The 16,688-nt window shown below is 57.0% G+C and overlaps 1 protein-coding gene across 2 annotated transcripts; it reads left to right on the forward strand.

Annotated features, from left to right (window-relative positions):
* The first annotated feature begins 2,124 nt into the window (after nucleotides 1–2,124).
* KLHL21 (kelch like family member 21) lies at nucleotides 2,125–15,384 on the forward strand. 2 transcript variants are annotated; one of them, XM_053280949.1, is made up of 4 exons: nucleotides 2,130–3,293; nucleotides 4,215–4,620; nucleotides 10,951–11,023; nucleotides 12,221–15,384. In XM_053280949.1, the coding sequence occupies exons 1-4, from the start codon at nucleotides 2,249–2,251 to the stop codon at nucleotides 12,536–12,538; spliced, it is 1,842 nt and encodes a 613-aa protein (XP_053136924.1). In that variant the 5' UTR covers nucleotides 2,130–2,248; the 3' UTR covers nucleotides 12,539–15,384. The 2 variants fall into 2 exon arrangements, with proteins under 2 accessions (XP_053136925.1, XP_053136924.1); XM_053280950.1 differs by lacking the exon at nucleotides 10,951–11,023 and having other exon boundaries at nucleotides 2,125–3,293.
* Nucleotides 15,385–16,688: the final 1,304 nt, after the last annotated feature.

Consider the following 16,688-nt stretch of genomic DNA (forward strand, 5'->3'; position numbering starts at 1 on the left):
GGAAGTCGCTGCAGGTTCAGATCTCAGCAGAAAGCTGTGAAAGCAGGCAGCTGTGGTGGGGGCAAGTAACCAGTAAGTTAACAGGCAAGCAGTTGGGGATGGGATAAGCATTTCTAGGGGACAGCAGCCCTCCTTTGCTAATCCTGCAGTGCCTTGTTGACAGCAAAGGCATCCCTTTTGGTATTCCTTCTGCTCCCTCCCTCTGGAGGGAAGGACCTGGACCTGCTTCCGGGGGGGGGGGGACGGGAACGGGACAGCATCAGTGCCAAAATACAAAGTGCTGGTTATAACCTATAAAGCCCTAAATGGACCCAGGGTATTTAAGAGGCCGTCTTCTTTGCCATGAGCCCCACCGCCCACTGAGATCATCCGGAGAAGTCCGTCTGCTTTTGCCCCCGAGGCTCTTCTGGTGGCTACTCCGGGACGGGCCTTCTCCGTTGCTGCCCCGAGACTCTGGAATGCACTCCCTGCTGAAAGAAGAGCCTCCCCATCTCTGGCAACTTTTAAAAGGTCAGTCAAGACACATCCAGGCTTGTAATTAGACTTAGTTTTAATAGTTAACACTTGTAACATGTTATAAATTTTAGATTGTTTTAATTTTGTTTTAATGGTACTTTTACGGCAAACCACCCAGAGCCATGGGTTTGGGGCGGGGTAGAAATGTGTTCAACAAACGACTGATAAATCACACTCCTGCCATCTCTTTTTCCATCACATCTTTGTGCAGATTTTAAGCAGGAGTCACCCTCGCCTGAAAAGTGGGGCACAAATGTAAGACACAGTATTTTCCACACGCGGGTTCTTGAGGGCACAAACAGCAACCAAACTCACAGGAATGTAAAAATATAAAACAAGTATGTCAAGATCCATTAGCAGAAACATTTCAACATGCAGCTGAACATATTCCCAGCCCACATCTTGCTTCCCCCACTCCAGTGTGGCTGGCAATAGGGCAACGACACCACCCGGGACAGACTGAAGAGGAGTTGGGGGCCTGCCGGGGGTGTGGAGGCCCTGGACTTTGGGGGTAAGAGCGCCTCTGCTTCTGCTGCCCAGCGAATGAGGTGTAGGCCTTTCCTCTGGCACCTTCCTGCTGTCTCTAAAGATCCTCCTGGCTCTGTAGCTGCTGCTGCTGCACCCTCCTCTCCTCTGCAAGCACCTTGTCCCCACTGAAAAGGGGGGTGGTTTGTGGGGCCTGCCCCCATGCCCTCCACTCCACAAAGCAGTGGGTTTCCCTGCTCTCTGCTCAGTGTCCAGCAAGCCCTGCTCCAGACTGGGGGGATGTTTACAGCTCAGCGGGCTTCGCGCCTGCTCCTTGCGTAAGCTGTTGACATGGTCTGTGCCGGTCAGCAGTCGAAGCCCAGGGCTGGACCTGTGAGAGAGAGAGAGCCTGGCTGACTCCCAGGGCTTATTGCTGCTGCTGCTGCTGCGTGTTTATAACCGGAGGAGGGACAACTGAGGCTGGACACTTTCTGGGAAGGGCCTGCCCTGGGGGGTGCGCAGGCTGATGATGACTCGGCCCAAGCACATGCATGCACACACGCATACGCACACACACACAGAGGCCCTATTCAGACATGGTGCTGTGTATGCCTGTGTCTGTACACACGGGGGCATCGTGTGGCCTGGGCAACTGCACCTGCCTGCCTTTTCCAGGGAATCCGGGCCCCGGGGCCCTCAGAAGCAGGGCACAGATAGGACGTGTGTACATGCCTTGAGCATACGGCCTGGATAACCACATGCCCACACTGGGCGCAGCTTGTACACGTGTTAAACAAAACGGGGGGATCGTTTCGACGGTCGTTTTAAGAGCAAACTTGGGACCCGGCCGATCGAATAGGGATGGAGAGACAGGCGGCTACTGAATGTGCGTGGCACTTGTGGACAACGGCACGATGCAGCAGACTGGAAGGGCGCCGAGCAGAGGGGCCGCCGACTTCTCCCTCCCGCCCGCCCTCCGGTCGCCGCACTGTAGGCAGCTGCTGATGCCCGCCGGGCCGGGGAGGCGCGACCTCCCCGTCGGAGGCTTGCCGAGCAGCGCAGCCCTGCGGCTCCACGCAGAGCGAGGGGGCGGCTGCTGCTGCTGCTGCTGCCGGCCGGGGGCGGCGCCCAGTGGGAATAGGCGCCCCGCCGCCGGCGCGTGAACTGAGGCGAGGGAGGACGAGCGCGGAGCGCCGCCCGCCGCCGGGAAGGAGGAGCCGGCGAGGAGGGCAGTGACAGTCAGCGAGCGCGGCGGAGGAGGCGGAGGATGGAGCCCGAGCGAGGCGCCGCGCTGCCGCCGGAGGCCCCGGAGACGGCGCAGGCGGTGCTGGTGCTGCGCGGGCTGCGGGCGCTGCGCGCCGAGCGGGCGCTGCTGGACGTGACGCTGGTGGCGGAGGGCGAGGCGGAGTTCGGGGCGCACCGCGCGGTGCTGGCGGCGGCCTCGGGCTACTTCCGCGCCATGTTCGGCGGCGGGCTCCGCGAGGCGCGCGCGGCGCGCGTCCGGCTGCACGGGGTGGAGGCCGAGTGCCTGGCGCGCCTGCTCGACTTCGCCTACAGCGGCCGCCTGGCCGCCCCCGACGGGCCCGAGGGCGCCGCGCGGCTGCTGCGCGCCGCCGACCTGCTGCAGTTCGGCGCGGTGAAGGAGGCCTGCGGGGCCTGGCTGGCGGCGCGGCTGGAGCCGGCGGCCGCCCTGGAGCTGCAGGACTTCGGCGAGGCCTTCGCCTGCGCGCCGCTGGCCGCCGCCGCGCGCCGCTGCGTCCTGCGCCACGCCGCCGCCGCCGAGGAGGGCTCGGAGCTGGGCGCGCAGCTGGCGCGGGTGCCGCTGGCCCGCCTGCTCTCCTACCTGCGCGACGACGCGCTGCGCGTGCCCAAGGAGGAGGCCGCCTTCGCCCTGGCCCTGCGCTGGGTGCGCGCCGACGCCGGGCCGCGCGGCGCGCTCCTGCCCCAGCTGCTGGCCCACGTGCGCCTGCCCTTCGTGCGCCGCTTCGCGCTGCTGGCCCAGGTGGAGGGCGAGGCGCTGGTGGCGCGCTCGGCCGCCTGCCGGCGCCTGGTGGCCGAGGCGCGCCTCTTCCAGGACGGCCGCCTGGACCGGCACGAGCGCGCGCCCTGCGCCCGCCTCCGCCCGCGCCCCTCCACCGGCCTGGCCGAGATCCTGCTGGTGCTGGGCGGCTGCGACCGCGACTGCGACGAGCTGGCCACCCTCGACGGCTTCGACCCGCGCACCGGCCACTGGCGCTACCTGGCCGAGTTCCCCGAGCACCTGGGCGGGGGCTACGGCGCCGCCGCCCTGGGCAACGACCTCTACGTCACCGGTGAGCAGGTGGGGGGGGTCTTCCTCTTGCGCGAGAAGCCCTGGGGTGAGGTCGCCCCCCCCCGTGGGCACTGCGGGCCTGGTGACTGGGGTGCGGGCAATGATTGAGTCCGGTTATGGGGGAGGGCTGTGAGCCCCGGACCTCGGACTTCTATAGTGCCCAGCGAGGCCCCTGCAGCCCAGGGTCGGGATCGGGGTTTGGGGTGGGGGGCAGGCAGTCTGTTTGGCTTCAGTAGTCTGCCACACACACACACACTCACTCTCTCTCCAGTCTGTCCCCCCAGGGAAAATGAAGGTGCGCCTCGTTTGTTTCGCGGCTGATCAAAGAGGCGAGGAGGGTGCTGAACAGGGGTGCTCTAGAAGCTCAGAGCTGTGGGTTTCCTTTCTCATCTCCCCCTTCTTAAGCCAAATATTGTAAGAAACGTTTGTAGTGAAGAGTGTAGGACCAAAGAGAGCCCCGTTCCAGTCCCCGTTCCGTGACTGCCTGATTCGGGGCCAGTCGCTTCTCTCTCAGCCTAACCTACCTCACAGGGTTGTTGTGTGAGACGAAGCATAAATGCCACTCTGGGCTCTTGGAGGAAGAGCTGGATCTAGGTGTAAAAAACGAAGGAACGGACACATCCACTGCAGCATCCATGAGAGTCCCTCACTGACAGGGCCTCTGCTTTCCATTCACAAAGTTTCCAGGTCATGGCTCCCAGGCACCGGGCTGGGAAAGAGAGCTGCTGCCAGTCAGAGCGCCCCCCTGAGACGGCTGCTGCCAGCCCGAGCAGGCAGAGCAATGGTCTGACACGGCATGGAGCCGCTTCTTTATGTCCGGCCGTGGCTTGCTTGACCCTCACCGTCTAAGTGGGGGGCAAAGGGTTGGCCCTGCCCTCCGTGCGCCCCATCTGTACCCGCGGCATGTCGTGCTCTCCCCTAGGAGGCTCTGACGGCTCCCGGCTCTACGACTCCGTCTGGAGGTACAACTCCAGCGTGAACGAGTGGACGGAGGTGTCCCCCATGCTGAAAGCCCGGGAGTACCACAGCTCGGCGGTCCTGGACGGACTCCTCTACGTCGTCGCCTCGGACAGCACCGAGCGCTACGACCACACGCTGGACTCCTGGGAGGCCCTGCAGCCCATGCTCTACCCCATGGACAACTGCTCCACCGCCAGCTGCCGCGGCAAGCTCTACGCCACCGGCTCCCTGGCCGGCAAGGAGTCCATGGTGATCCAGTGCTACGACCCCGAGACGGACCTCTGGTCCCTGGTGAACTGTGGGCCGCTGCCCTCCTGGTCCTTCACGCCCAAGACGGTGGCGCTCAGCGGGCTGATGTACTTCGTGAGGTAAGGGCCGTCCTCCTCCTCTCCAGTCTTCCGATTCTCCCCGGTAGCCTCTTGCTGGGCGACCCGGGGCAAGTAGCTGTCGCCTCCAAACCTCCAGCTGTGGCCGCGACGGTTCTGGAGGTTCTCAGACAGAGGCGGGAAGGACGTTCCTCAGGGATGCTGGGCCACATTTTGGCCCTGAGCAGGGGTCAGACTAGAAGACCTTCAGGGTCCCTTCCAGCTGTGATATTCTGTGATTCGTGGGGGGAGAGCTTTGCACGTGCGTATATGCTCCCGTGCACACACCCACACCCACCCCGTCTGGGCAGATAGCAAGGAAGAGGTTTTGTTGGGCTGGTAATCTTGGTGGTTTTTATTGGGCTGACTTCTCTGAAGAGTTTGAGGTGTTTGTGGGGGCAGCCATGGGCAGGGTGGCCTTTTAACGGGATTAGGTAAGAGTAAGTAAGAATGGCCGAAGGCGAGAGGGGACTCTGCAGCCGGATAACCTCTGGGGGCCGAAGTCCGAGGTCCCCTCCACCCCAAGGACTGGGGAGCTCAGATTGCCTTGGGAAGTGAAAGGCAATTTCCCTGGAAAGTTCAGCTGTAGGTTGGGAGGTTAAAAATAGTCAGCTGTAATAAGGGAAGCCCCATTAGTCAGAGTCAGGGCTGGCTTCAGGTCTTCCTTCTGAAAAAAAGCCTAGTCAGTTGCTCAGTCACTCTCAGCAGGATAAACAGCCATCAGAAAAGGATAACATGAAGGAAGTGTTTATGTTACTGCTGAAGACCTGCTTGTTTGTGTTCCAACTTGGGTGGCGTTCTGGCTGGCAAAGCCCTGTGCCTGAAGAGACGCATCCAAACATCCACATTTAGTTATTTATTTAACACATTTTTCTGGGCGGTTTGCAACAAAATCAAAACAGAAAGTAAAACATTAGTTAAAACAAAAACAAAAAGTTTAAAACACCGCAACAATTTTATGTTTTTAAAACAGTAGTAATATGGTCTCTCTGAGATGACCCAGAGACCAACCTGGCTGCCGCATTCTGGACCAACTGTAGTTTCCGGACCACATACAAGGGCAGCCCCACATAGAGCGCATTGCGGTAGTCAAGTCTGGAGGTGACCAGCAGAGGTACCACTGTTTTGAGGTCGTTCATCTCAAGAAACGGACGCAGCTGGCGTATGGTGTGACCCCATCCAGAACAGGCAGATCAACATCGTCTCTCGAGTTCCGACCCCATCTTATCTGGGTTCAGTCTCAGTTTGTCATCTTTTAGTTTCTGCGGTTTGTTATTGCTGCAGGAGAGAGAAGAGCTGTAGAGACCGGTTACTTTGAAGGCGGGGAGGTTGCTGGTCTATTTAGCACGCGCCTGGGTCTGGTCCGGCAGGATGTTCTTGCACTCTGGTTTTAAAACTGACAGCCATGCAGGACGAATGAGAAGCCTTCTTGGCACTTTTTAAAGCGTCTCATGTGCTGCTGTCGTCCTTGCAACGGCCTTGAAATGCAGGCCGGTATAGTAGGAAATCCTGCAGAGTGGGGGACATGGAGTCACCCAGCAGCGCGTTTGTAGCTGTGAGGTGTGGACCGGAGGAGGTTTTCCAGGTCCACAGCTCGACTGCATCACCCCTGCGCTGCGGTCCCCCTCACAGCTGGGGAGTTGTGCTCTTGCTTTCCTCCCCTGCAGTGCCAGATCCTGCCGCCTCCTTTGGGGAGGGGGACAGCAGCTTAATCTGGGGCAGAAAATGCACCCATCTTTCCCGACATGGAGGAATCCCTGTCGGAAGGAGCGACCCACTCATCCGGACCCCAGGGAGGGATCTGAGCAGCTGGAAAGACGCTGTGCCGTCTTTCAAGCGGGCACGGATCTGCTTGCGTAGAGTTTCCCCAGTGGGTGGGCAGCTGTGAGCTTGGAATTCCTCCTGGGGGACCCTCCCCACGAGCCCCATTGAACTCCGCAGGTGCTCAGCGCTAGGCCTTAGTGGCTTTGCTCGTCTCTACAGCCGTCGCTGAACGAATTTCCAGCAGGGCAGGTGTTGGGACACCCCCACCCCACCAGAGCGGGTCTCAGAAAATATTTCAAATTCCTGTGTAGGCCTGAGAAAAACCTCACAGCTCCCACAACTGCTGGCGTTGCTTGGGAGGCCCTCTGCCCTTCTGTGGGCTGCCCTTCTCCTTCCTGTCCCTGCCAGCGATCTTTTTATTCCAAATTTCCCTTTAAATGGAAGCCCCCTTTCATTTTAGCAGGGTAGCCCATCAGAGACACGGAAGGAGCACAGCCGGGGTTCGTTGTGGCTGCAATGCGTTGAGGCTGCATGGAGGGGCTCAGAGGAGCCAGCCCCGGAGAAATGCACGTCCTCAGTTTAGATCTCGCCCTGGATTGGGTGCTGCCGCTTAGCTGACTTCCCTGTCTGCAGTCCAAGGTTAGCAAAGTGAAATTTAGGACCCACAAGAGGAAGTACTTTTTTCCACATGGCGCATAATTAATCTTTGGAACTCTCTGCCACAGGATGTGGAGATGGCCACCAGCTTGGATGGCTTTAAAAGGGGCTTAGACCAATTCATGGAGGACAGGCCTATCAATGGCTACTAGTCTGGTGGCATGATGCCTCTCAATACCAGTTGCAGGGGAGCAACAGCAGCAGGAGAGGGGGCATGCACAGACCTCTTGCTTGTGGCATCTGATGGGCCACTGTGGGGAACAGGATGCTGGACCGGATGGGCTTCCTTGGGCCTGATCCAGCGGGGCTGTTCTTATGTCCTCAAGTGCACCTCTTGGGCCATCAGCATCTCCCCCCCTCCCACCGTTGCTGTCAAGCTCCCCATGTCATGAACGGAACAAGCCAGTGGGCTGGAGTGCAGCGTCTGAATCCTCCGGGGTGGGACGGTGAGCCTCCCCTGCTGCTCGGTCTGGAAATATATTTGGGTCACGTTTGGGAGCCTCCTTTAGTGCAGTCCTTGGTCTCTGTGTCTTTGCGTTTGGGCCCTGTGGAAGCGAATGGGGGCGGGTGGGGGGGAGAAGCACAAACTCAGCAGAAGCCGCTGGCTGGGCAGGGCTGGGGGGTGACGCTGCAGTCCCCGGAACCTCTCTTGGTCGGAGCAAGTGATAGAAAGCAGGCCACCCCGGCTGAATACCGAAGTTCCGCTAGGGAGCAGTTTCCAGCTCATGAAGCATGTAGCCGCTGTCCGGGCTGCACCTACCAAAGTTCATCCCAGGTGCTTTTTAAAAAAATCTCCTCCAACTAGGAGGGGCCCCCCTGGGGGTCAAGCCCCCTTTCCTAGCCCTCTGGAGTCCAGGGTGAGAAGAGATGTCAGCAGACCGAGGGGGGGCCTTGGCCACCCCGCCTCCTTTATCGCTCTGGTCTGTCGGTGCTGGTAGCAGGTACCAGTCGTCCCCCCGGATGTCCGGGGATGTGTGGGCGAGTGGTGGGTTCACCCCAAGGCCACGGAGAAGGAGGCGAGAATGCAGAGATCGGGCATTCTTCAGAGGCTTGGGGATTGCTTTGTATTACACAGACTTCTTATGTAGTTTGTTCCGATTGCCAGGGCCGTTCAGTTTGCTGGATCCTTTTCTGCACATTTGGAAAATCTTACCTTTTCCCTCCTCAACTACCTGATGATGTGCTCTTGAAGGCTGTGGATCTAATCCAGGGGAATAACCGTGAGACAGACGAGAGACTAGCTGGGGTGGGATAATAGCTCCATGGCAGAGGAGGAGAGCTGGTCTTGCTAAGCAGGGTCTGCCCTGGTTTTCATTTGAATGGGAGACTAGAAGTGTGAGCACTGGAAGATCTTCCCCTCAGGGGATGGAGCCGCTCTGGGAAGAGCATCTGAGGTCCCAAGTTCCCTCCCTGGCAGCATCTCCAAGATAGGGCTGGGAGAGATTCCTGCCTGCAACCTTGGAGAAGCCGCTGCCAGTCTGTGAAGACAATGCTGAGCTAGATGGACCAAGGGTCTGACTTGGCAGAAGGCAGCTTCCACTGTTCCAGAGCCCCCCTTTTGCACGCAGAAGGTCCCAAGTTCAGTCCCTGACAGCATCTCCAGTCTGACCAGACAGTACTGGGAAAGAGGAGCTGGTGGTTGGTCTGGGGATAAGACAGCTTCCCATGTTCCTATGACGAGAACGAGGAGATCACCCACTGAGAATCAGGGTATTGTCTCATGAAGTACCCTGTAACGTGATTCTACCCCGTGAGGATGAGTGACTGATTCTGAGGCTGATAAAAACTGTTAAGTGGTGTACTATTTCAGCAGCAACATATTCCCTGGTTGTGTACTTGTCAAACAGCTTCTCTTGGGCAGGACAGCTGGCCTTGCGGTACTTGGCAAGGATTGTCCCCTTTGCTAAGCAGGGTCTGCCCTGGTCTGCATTTGGATGGGACACTACATGTGTGAGCACTGGAAGACGTCCTCCCGAGGGGATGGGGCCATCGCTCAGCGGAGTGCATCTGCCTGTTTCGTGCAGAAGGTTCCATCTTTCCTCCTGGGCACAGCATCTCTAGGCTGGGCTGATAAAATAGTCGGACCTGGCATAAGTTGTGGGGTGGGACCATAACTCTGAGGAAGAGCATCTGCTTTGCATGCAGGAGGTCCCAGGGAGGTCTGGGAGAGGCTCCCGCCTGAAACCTGGGAGAGCCGTTGACCGTCCGTGCAGACAAGACTGAGTGAGATGACCTGGGCAGTTCCCCATGTTCAAATGCGGCTAAATGTCAACGGTTTGGTTTGGGCAAGAGGTCAGAGATGGGTGAGCTGGTTTTAATATCTTTCCTCAAAACTAAAGTAAAGTTGTGCCGTGAAGTCGGTGTCAAGTTTATTTATTATTATTTATTATTATTTATTATTTATTTATTATTATTTATTATTATTTATTGTCTTCCACACAAAATGCAAGTCTCTGGGCAGTTTACAACTAAACAATAAAAGCAACAGATAGAAAGGTTAGAACATAACAATTAACATTTAAAACGTTAAAACTATTTAAAACACAATTAAAGCAATATCTAATTAAAAGCTTGGGTGAACAAATGTGTCTTGACTGCCTTTTAAAAAGTTGTAAGAGATGGAGAGGCTCTTATTTCAGCAGGAAGTGTGTTCCGAAGCCTCGGGGCAGTAATGGAGAAGGCCCGTCCCCGAGTAGCCACCAAACGAGCCGGTGGCAACTGCAGACGAACCTCTCCTGATGATCTCAAGGGGCGGTGTGGTTCATAACAAAGAAGACGTTCTCTTAAATACCCAGGGCCCAAGCTGTTTAGGGCTTTATAGGTTATAACCAAAAGCTTGTACTTTGCCCGGAAACTCGGCAGACAGTGTAGATCAGTGATTCTCAAACTTGGGTCCTCAGGTGTTATTGGACTTCAACTCCCATAATCCCCAACCAAAGGCCACTGAGGCCTTTTAAGATAGGAGTGACACGGTCCCTCCGAGATGACCCAGAGACCAACCTGGCTGCCGCATTCTGGACCAACTGCAGTTTCTGGACTACGTACAAAGGCAGCCCCACATAGAGCTCATTGGAGTAGTCAAGTCTGGAGGTGACCAGCAGATGGACTACTGTTCTGAGGTCATTTATCTCAAGAAATAGACGCAGCTGGCGTATCAGCCGAAGCTGATAAAAAGCACCTCTGGCCACTGCCTCAACCTGGGACCCAACGAGAGTTTTGTGTCCAGAAGCACCTCCAGATTGCGTACCCGTTCCTTCTGGGGAAGTGTGACCCCATCCAGAATTGGCAGATCAAAATCATCTCCCAAGTTCTGCACAATAAGTACCTCCGTCTTATCTGGATTCAGCCTCAGCCTGTTATCTCTCATCCAGCCCATTACCGCTTCCAGGCAAGCATTTAGGGAGGTTATGCCTTCTGATGATGTTGACATGGAGAAAAATATTTGGGTGTCATCAGCATACTGATAACACCCTGCACCCAATCTCCAGATGTTCTCTCCCAGCAGTTACATGTAGATGTTAAACAACATTGGAGACACTACAGAGCCCTGAGGGACACTGCTACTCAAAACTAGCTAGAGTTTAATCAGATGGTGCACGCGGCACATTTGACAGGTGGAGTAGGGAGAGAAAAAGCCAAGAAGCAAGCAGATTTCCTATGTGCACGGAGGTCTTCTCCATGCCTTCCTTTCATGGGCAGCAGAGGTGGAGTGTTTGTGCACAATTTGATGTTCTGGGCTATTTAGGAGGGAACCTGGAAGCCCTGAGGTGGCCTTTGGTACCGAGCACTGGAGGGCTGGGTGGATCAGGCCCTCCTGGGCAGTTTGGGAGTGAAGCAGAGAGACGGCGCCGTGCTTACCGTCCTTCCACTCAAGTCTTTTCAGGAACCTTTTGCTTTGGTTTTCTTCTCCAGAGATGATTCTGCTGAGGTGGATGTCTATAACCCAGTGAAGAATGAATGGGACAAAATCCCTCCGATGTTGCAGGTGGGGATCTCAAAATCTTCAAGGAGAATTTTTTTTTAAAAAAAGGAAGAGAAAGTGTTAAGAATTTGGGTCTAAAGATGGTAACGGCAGAAGTCTTGATTTGGAAAAACACCTTCTGCAAAAGATCTTGCTGGGTCACAGAATCCAAACATCATCTTGTGGGCAGCTCCAAGGATAACGGAATCAGGCAGAACACCACCTTTTTTCCAATTACTGTAGCCATAAGCAAATTTTCAAGTTAATTCTATATGAACTGTCAAGACAACATCATCTGCAATAGGGCCATATTTTTACAAACCCCTTAAATAGTAGAGATGGTGTATGAAATGTGCAAAACACGTCAGTAACAGAATCAAAAACTATGTCCAAAAGTTTTGATTCCATTACCAACACATTTTTCACGTTTCAAGCACTATAATATTTATAAGAGTCTTGTAAAAATATGGCCTTATAGTAGGAGATATTCTTTTACCAATGGGTATATATGATATCAGCTTGAAAGTTTGCTTATAGCAGCGATCTAGGAAGATGCTGAAAGGCATCATCTCAGACTACATGGGAGGAGGCAATGGTCAACCCCTCCTGTATTCTACCAAAGACAACCACAGGGCTCTGTGGGCACCAGGAGTTGGCACTGACCCAACGGCACACTTTACTGTTGTTGAAAAAGTGGCACCATGCCTGATTCTGTTACCTTTGAAATCACCCTTGCAGTTGTTGCTGGGAAGATTGGGGGCTGGGGGCAGTCGTTTCAGAGAAGAAATGCTTCAGTGGTTGTGGTGTGCCACGTCTGCAGCCAGCAAACCGCTTTTTGAGCTTTGCTGGGAACAGACGGCCATGTGGTCGAAGGGGCTGGGACTTTCCTGACCGTGACGGTGATGGAAAAGGTAGTTTTAACAATACGGTTGATTGATTAATTGGCACCTTTTAAATCCAAGTGTTTCTTAATCAAATTGATGAATACACTGGACCTTGCAGTCCTGACTAGAAGGACCTGTCTTCTGTGGAGCCAGGCCGTTGGTACGTGTCCTGGGCAGAGGGAGACCGTCTCCAGCATCCGTTTTGAGTTCCTCGTTAAAATGGGAGGTGCTGGGCCCATTGAACCCGGGACCTTCTCCCATGCAGAATGGGCAGAGCGCCCCTGAGCATGCCTCTCCCTCCCCAGTCCTTACCTCTCTGTCTTTCTCCTCCTACCAGGTGCACGTCGGGGGGAGTCTGGCGGTCCTGGGGGGAAAGCTCTACGTCTCGGGGGGCTACGACAGCACCTTCGAACTTTCCGGGATGGTGGAGTCCTACGACCCCGAGGCGCGCCTGTGGAGTGTGGCCGGCCAGCTGCCCGAGCCCATTTTCTGGCACAGCACCGTCAGCATCTTCCGCCAGTTCATGCCGGAGATGTCCGAGGAGGAGGAGGAGGCGGAGGAAGAGGAGAGGCTCCCCTTGGATAACGCAACCAACCTGAACCGGCCATGCCAGGATCGGAATCGCTACACCCGATATCTGAGCGTGTTCCACTGACGGCGGGACAGCTTGCCTCCGTGGCGTGGCGTGGGCCTGCTGCCCGGAACCGGCATCACTTCTAGGGGAGGCAAGCTGGCAAATTGGACCCCGAAGCAGGCCGGAGGAGTCCGAGGGGAGGGCCGAGCAGGGAGTCCTTTGGGGCCGGCCTCCCTGTGGCTGGGGAGGAGCAGTGTGGCCAGAGGATTCCTGAAACGTGGACTCGGCTCTGCCCTTTGACCCTGGGAGGGAGCTGGAATCGTTGGGTCAGGCGGAAAGGTTTGGAGCTTGTAGTTTAGAGAGAAGAACCTAGGCAAAAATCCCGCGATAGAAGTCCGTAGCGTGCATGGCGTGGCTAGAGCAGAGAGTGAAATGTTTTTCTCCTCCCCGAACACTAGGACTTGGGGGACACCCCATGAAAGGCAGAACAGGCCAAACATGGAATTAATGTATGGAACTCCTTGCCACAAGATGTACCAGGATGATGGCCGCCCGCTGGGATGGCTTTAAAGGAGGACGAGAGACACTTGTGGAGGAGAAGACTGTCATCAACAAAGTGGACCCCCCCACGGGCAGAGAGGGTTGCTAGCAGGGCAAAGCCACCCAGGGGAGACGGTCGTCACCTGCCTGCCTGCCTTCCGAGCTTTCCATGGGGCCCTCTGAGTGTCCCTTTGGGGAGCAGGATGCGGCTGGACTGGGTGCCCCCCACTTGCTCTGATCCTGCAGGGGGCCCTTCTTAAGGACCCCACGGCCCCCCGTCCTGCACTTGACACTGCGTGGCCTTTGCAACGGAAGCCTCTGCCCGCCCCCCAGCAAAGAGCAAGCTCTTGGGGCACTGTTGGACCCCATGGGCTGCGTGGGCAGCAGGCTGCCTCTTGGGTCTCTCGAAGGCCGGAAAGGGAGATGGTTTGGGCTGCTCTTCTCACCCAGAGTCCGTGTGCCTTGTAGGAGGGAAGCCCCTCGTGCTTGGGGGAGGAGTGGGGGGGGGAGGCTTCTGCTCGCCCACTCCAGTGCCCCCCCTTCTCCCTCCCAGAGGGTGTCGATTGCCTACCAGACCTTCTGGGGGGGGAGGAGCACTTTCCTCTGGTGTGTTCTGGTCAGGCTGGAGTCTCCCTGTCGCCAGGGCTGGCCCTGCGTCCTCCTCTTCTGCGCTGGGGAAGGGAGTTCTCCAGATGCCTTTCCTTTCTGAGAACAGACATCAGGCGCAGGTGACGAGGAGGAGGACCGAGGAAGGGGCTGCTGGCTCTTCCCTTTTTGAGCCTCTTGCTAGCCGGCGTTTGATAAGATAACCGGAGGAGCTGAACTCTGGGCAAAGGCTAAGCAGATCGTTGCAGTTAACACTTGGAGGCGCCTAGGGAAGCCCAACTGGCAGCAACGGCCTGTCCAGACCGTGCTCAGCGAGGGGCGGCCCCTTCCTGTTGGAGGGGAGAGGCTCACGTTGGAGCCAGGGGGCCCTTCGAGAACCCTGCCTCCCCATTCCCCTCTAACCAGAGCCCGCCTCGGGGTCTCCTGCTCGTCCTTTGCAGGGTCTGAGGCTTGTGCTCCTTCAGCCTCCGAGTGACCGCGGCCCTCTTTAGCAGTCAGAGCGAGCGGCTGGGCCGTCTCCCTGCGACACCAGCTCCTCCGTCCCCTCCTGCTTGCTGCTGGAAGGGAAGGCTTGGAGGGCTCCTTCCGGCTCCCTGCGCGGACTCGAGGCTCTCGCCTTTGTCCCCTGAACCGCAGTGACCAGCTTTTTGCAGCCGGAGCCCCGTTTTGGTGGGGGGGGGTCACACTTTGGGAGCTTGCTTTGAGGTCCTCCCTGCCAGTGCCTTACTGGGACGCAGCTCGGGAGAAGGCCGGGGGGGGGGGGCGCCTGGAGGCCGAGTGCTCACCCCAGGGGGGCGGTGTGTGTGTGACATTGGGTGGCTCTGTGTGTGTGTCCTTGAGGGCAGCCTTGAGGCGGCGGCTGCTTCGCCAGGCACAGGGGAGTGTGGCTATTTCTGGGGTTTTTTTCTGGCTGGCTGGCCGGCCAGCTGAGCAAGGGCTTGCGGCCTATTTATAGGTGTCCTTCCCACCCATCGCAGTCGGTAACAGGCCTGTGGGGTGGGCGAGTGCCTTGTGCGGGACCTGCTGGACTGGCCACACAGCACCCATGCTTGGGGGCAGGCGGGAGGTGCATCTCCTTGTGTGACGGACTCGGGGGCGGCACAAGCCTGGCCCTCCAGCCCTTGTTGGACTACAACTCCCCTCGCCCCATGCATGGTGGGAGCGTGCCCACCCCTGCTCAGGCCCCCCCCCCCCCCCGGCTGCATTTCCCCTCCACCTCTGGGTGGGTGCAAAGTGCAGGGCGGTCCTCTCCTCTTGCTCTCTCCGCCTAGTGTGGGAGCTGTGCGGAGGAGTGGCTGGCCCCGGACACCCCCCCCCCCCCGAAACCGAAACCCCAACTCCAGCTGGGGCTGGGCTGCAAAAGGCTGGGCAGGGGTGGGAGTTGCCGCCCAGTGAGGCCTTACCCCCCGCCGTCCAAGGAAAGGTCACGTTGCCAGAGGATTGGTTTCCCACGCTGCGCTGTTTACAGACACCGACTGCTGCTGCTGCTGCCGCCTCCATCTTCTTGAGTGTCCCTTAATCCGTAAAGTTGAGTATTTTGTGCCAGGCTGTTTTAAAGCCTCTTAATAGCCAGCTCTGTAGCCTCTCGGGAGCGCTAGAGCCGGACGAATAGCTGTGTATTTATTTGACTTGAATGTAGATAACTGTGTTTGGCCTTAAGTCCTGTATGAGAACATCCTTTGAAGCAAAGGGGTTGCCGATATATATTTTGTAATTCCCTCCTCCCTGCCCCTCTTAAACTTGAAACCCTAAAGTTAAATAAAGGTGTGTGTTAAATATTACGACTTGCTTGTTCTTTTGAAACGGAGTCTCCAGGGTGAAGAAATGGATTCAAAGAGGCTTGTTCCAAGAACAGAGCAGAGGGGAGGGCAGGGCCCAAACCCTCCCTCCTAAAATTAGGAGACCCCCCAGGCAGGGTGGCCTGCTGCAGGACCGCCCCTTTTCCCCAGAGAGGGCCAAGGACCCCCCTCCCTGGGGGGTCACATTCTGTCCTAGAGCTACCGGCAGACCTTGTTATCCACGATTCCAACGTTCGTGGATTCACGGATCTGCCGTTTTTCGTGGCTAACCTCCAACCTCTCGATAAGGCTGTGATCTTCCTGCATGTGCTCTGGGTTGAGAGGGGTCTGGAAGATTGTTTTGGTGGCGTGTTTTTCCATGGGGTGGGGTGGGGGAACCTACAGCTTTTGGCAGCAGAGCGGAGGCTTGGTCTCCTCTGGGAGCCTTTCCTCTTAGCTTTTGCTAACTCCGCAGCTGTTTTCCTTTTTGTTTCGCCAGCCAAGGAAACTGGATGGAGTGCGGGAACTCCCCTGTGTGTGCACTTGCTTCCTTGACCTGACTCTGACACTGCAATGCCTCAGACGTGCTGAACTTGAACATCGTGGGGTGAGGAAACCACCCCTTGGGGGCTTCCTTGAACTGTCTCTCATGCTGGGATGCCTCCCTGGCCAACCTGACAACCGATGAGGCCAGGGGTTCGTGCGGCTACATGCTGGAGGACAGCAGCCAGGGGAGGGTTCTTTGATCTGGCTTGACAGCATTCCTGGAGGGAAGCTAGAGAGTGGGAGAGCACAATAGCTGAGGCGGCCAAGGCACACTCTGGGGCACTATCCCGGGGGGTGGAGATGGGGGGCTTTTCTCCCTGGGGTTATGGGAATTTCTCAGCCCATTTTCGGAGACTCCGGAACCTAACCCTCAAGTTCCCATTGACCCAATGCTTCGTTGTTGGTGGCTGTAGGCATAACAGGGTCCGCCTGTGTTGAGCAGCAAGGCACCCTGCCCGTCCCAGGTCCACAGCTGAGGCACCACCTGCTAAGTCCAAGGCTCAGGGCCGCTAGTGAAATGCAGAATAGCTCAAAACCTGCGACACCCATTTTGTCTTCTCTGACAGACCAGAGTGAAGATTTGGTCAGGCGGCCTGGGGCCGGATCAACTGGGTTTCCACCAGCCAGCTGTTGCTACGGGAGGGCTAGCTGCTTTCCTTTGTGAACGGCCAAGGAAGCCAGCCTTCCCGTGGTCCACTCGGGCTTCTAAATCCGCCTTGGAAATTCTGCTGCCATGCCTGGATTACGGCACCGTCTGACCC

The sequence above is a fragment of the Hemicordylus capensis genome, chromosome 16 (assembly GCF_027244095.1).
Source record: "Hemicordylus capensis ecotype Gifberg chromosome 16, rHemCap1.1.pri, whole genome shotgun sequence".
NCBI classification, from domain to species: Eukaryota; Metazoa; Chordata; class Lepidosauria; order Squamata; family Cordylidae; genus Hemicordylus; species Hemicordylus capensis.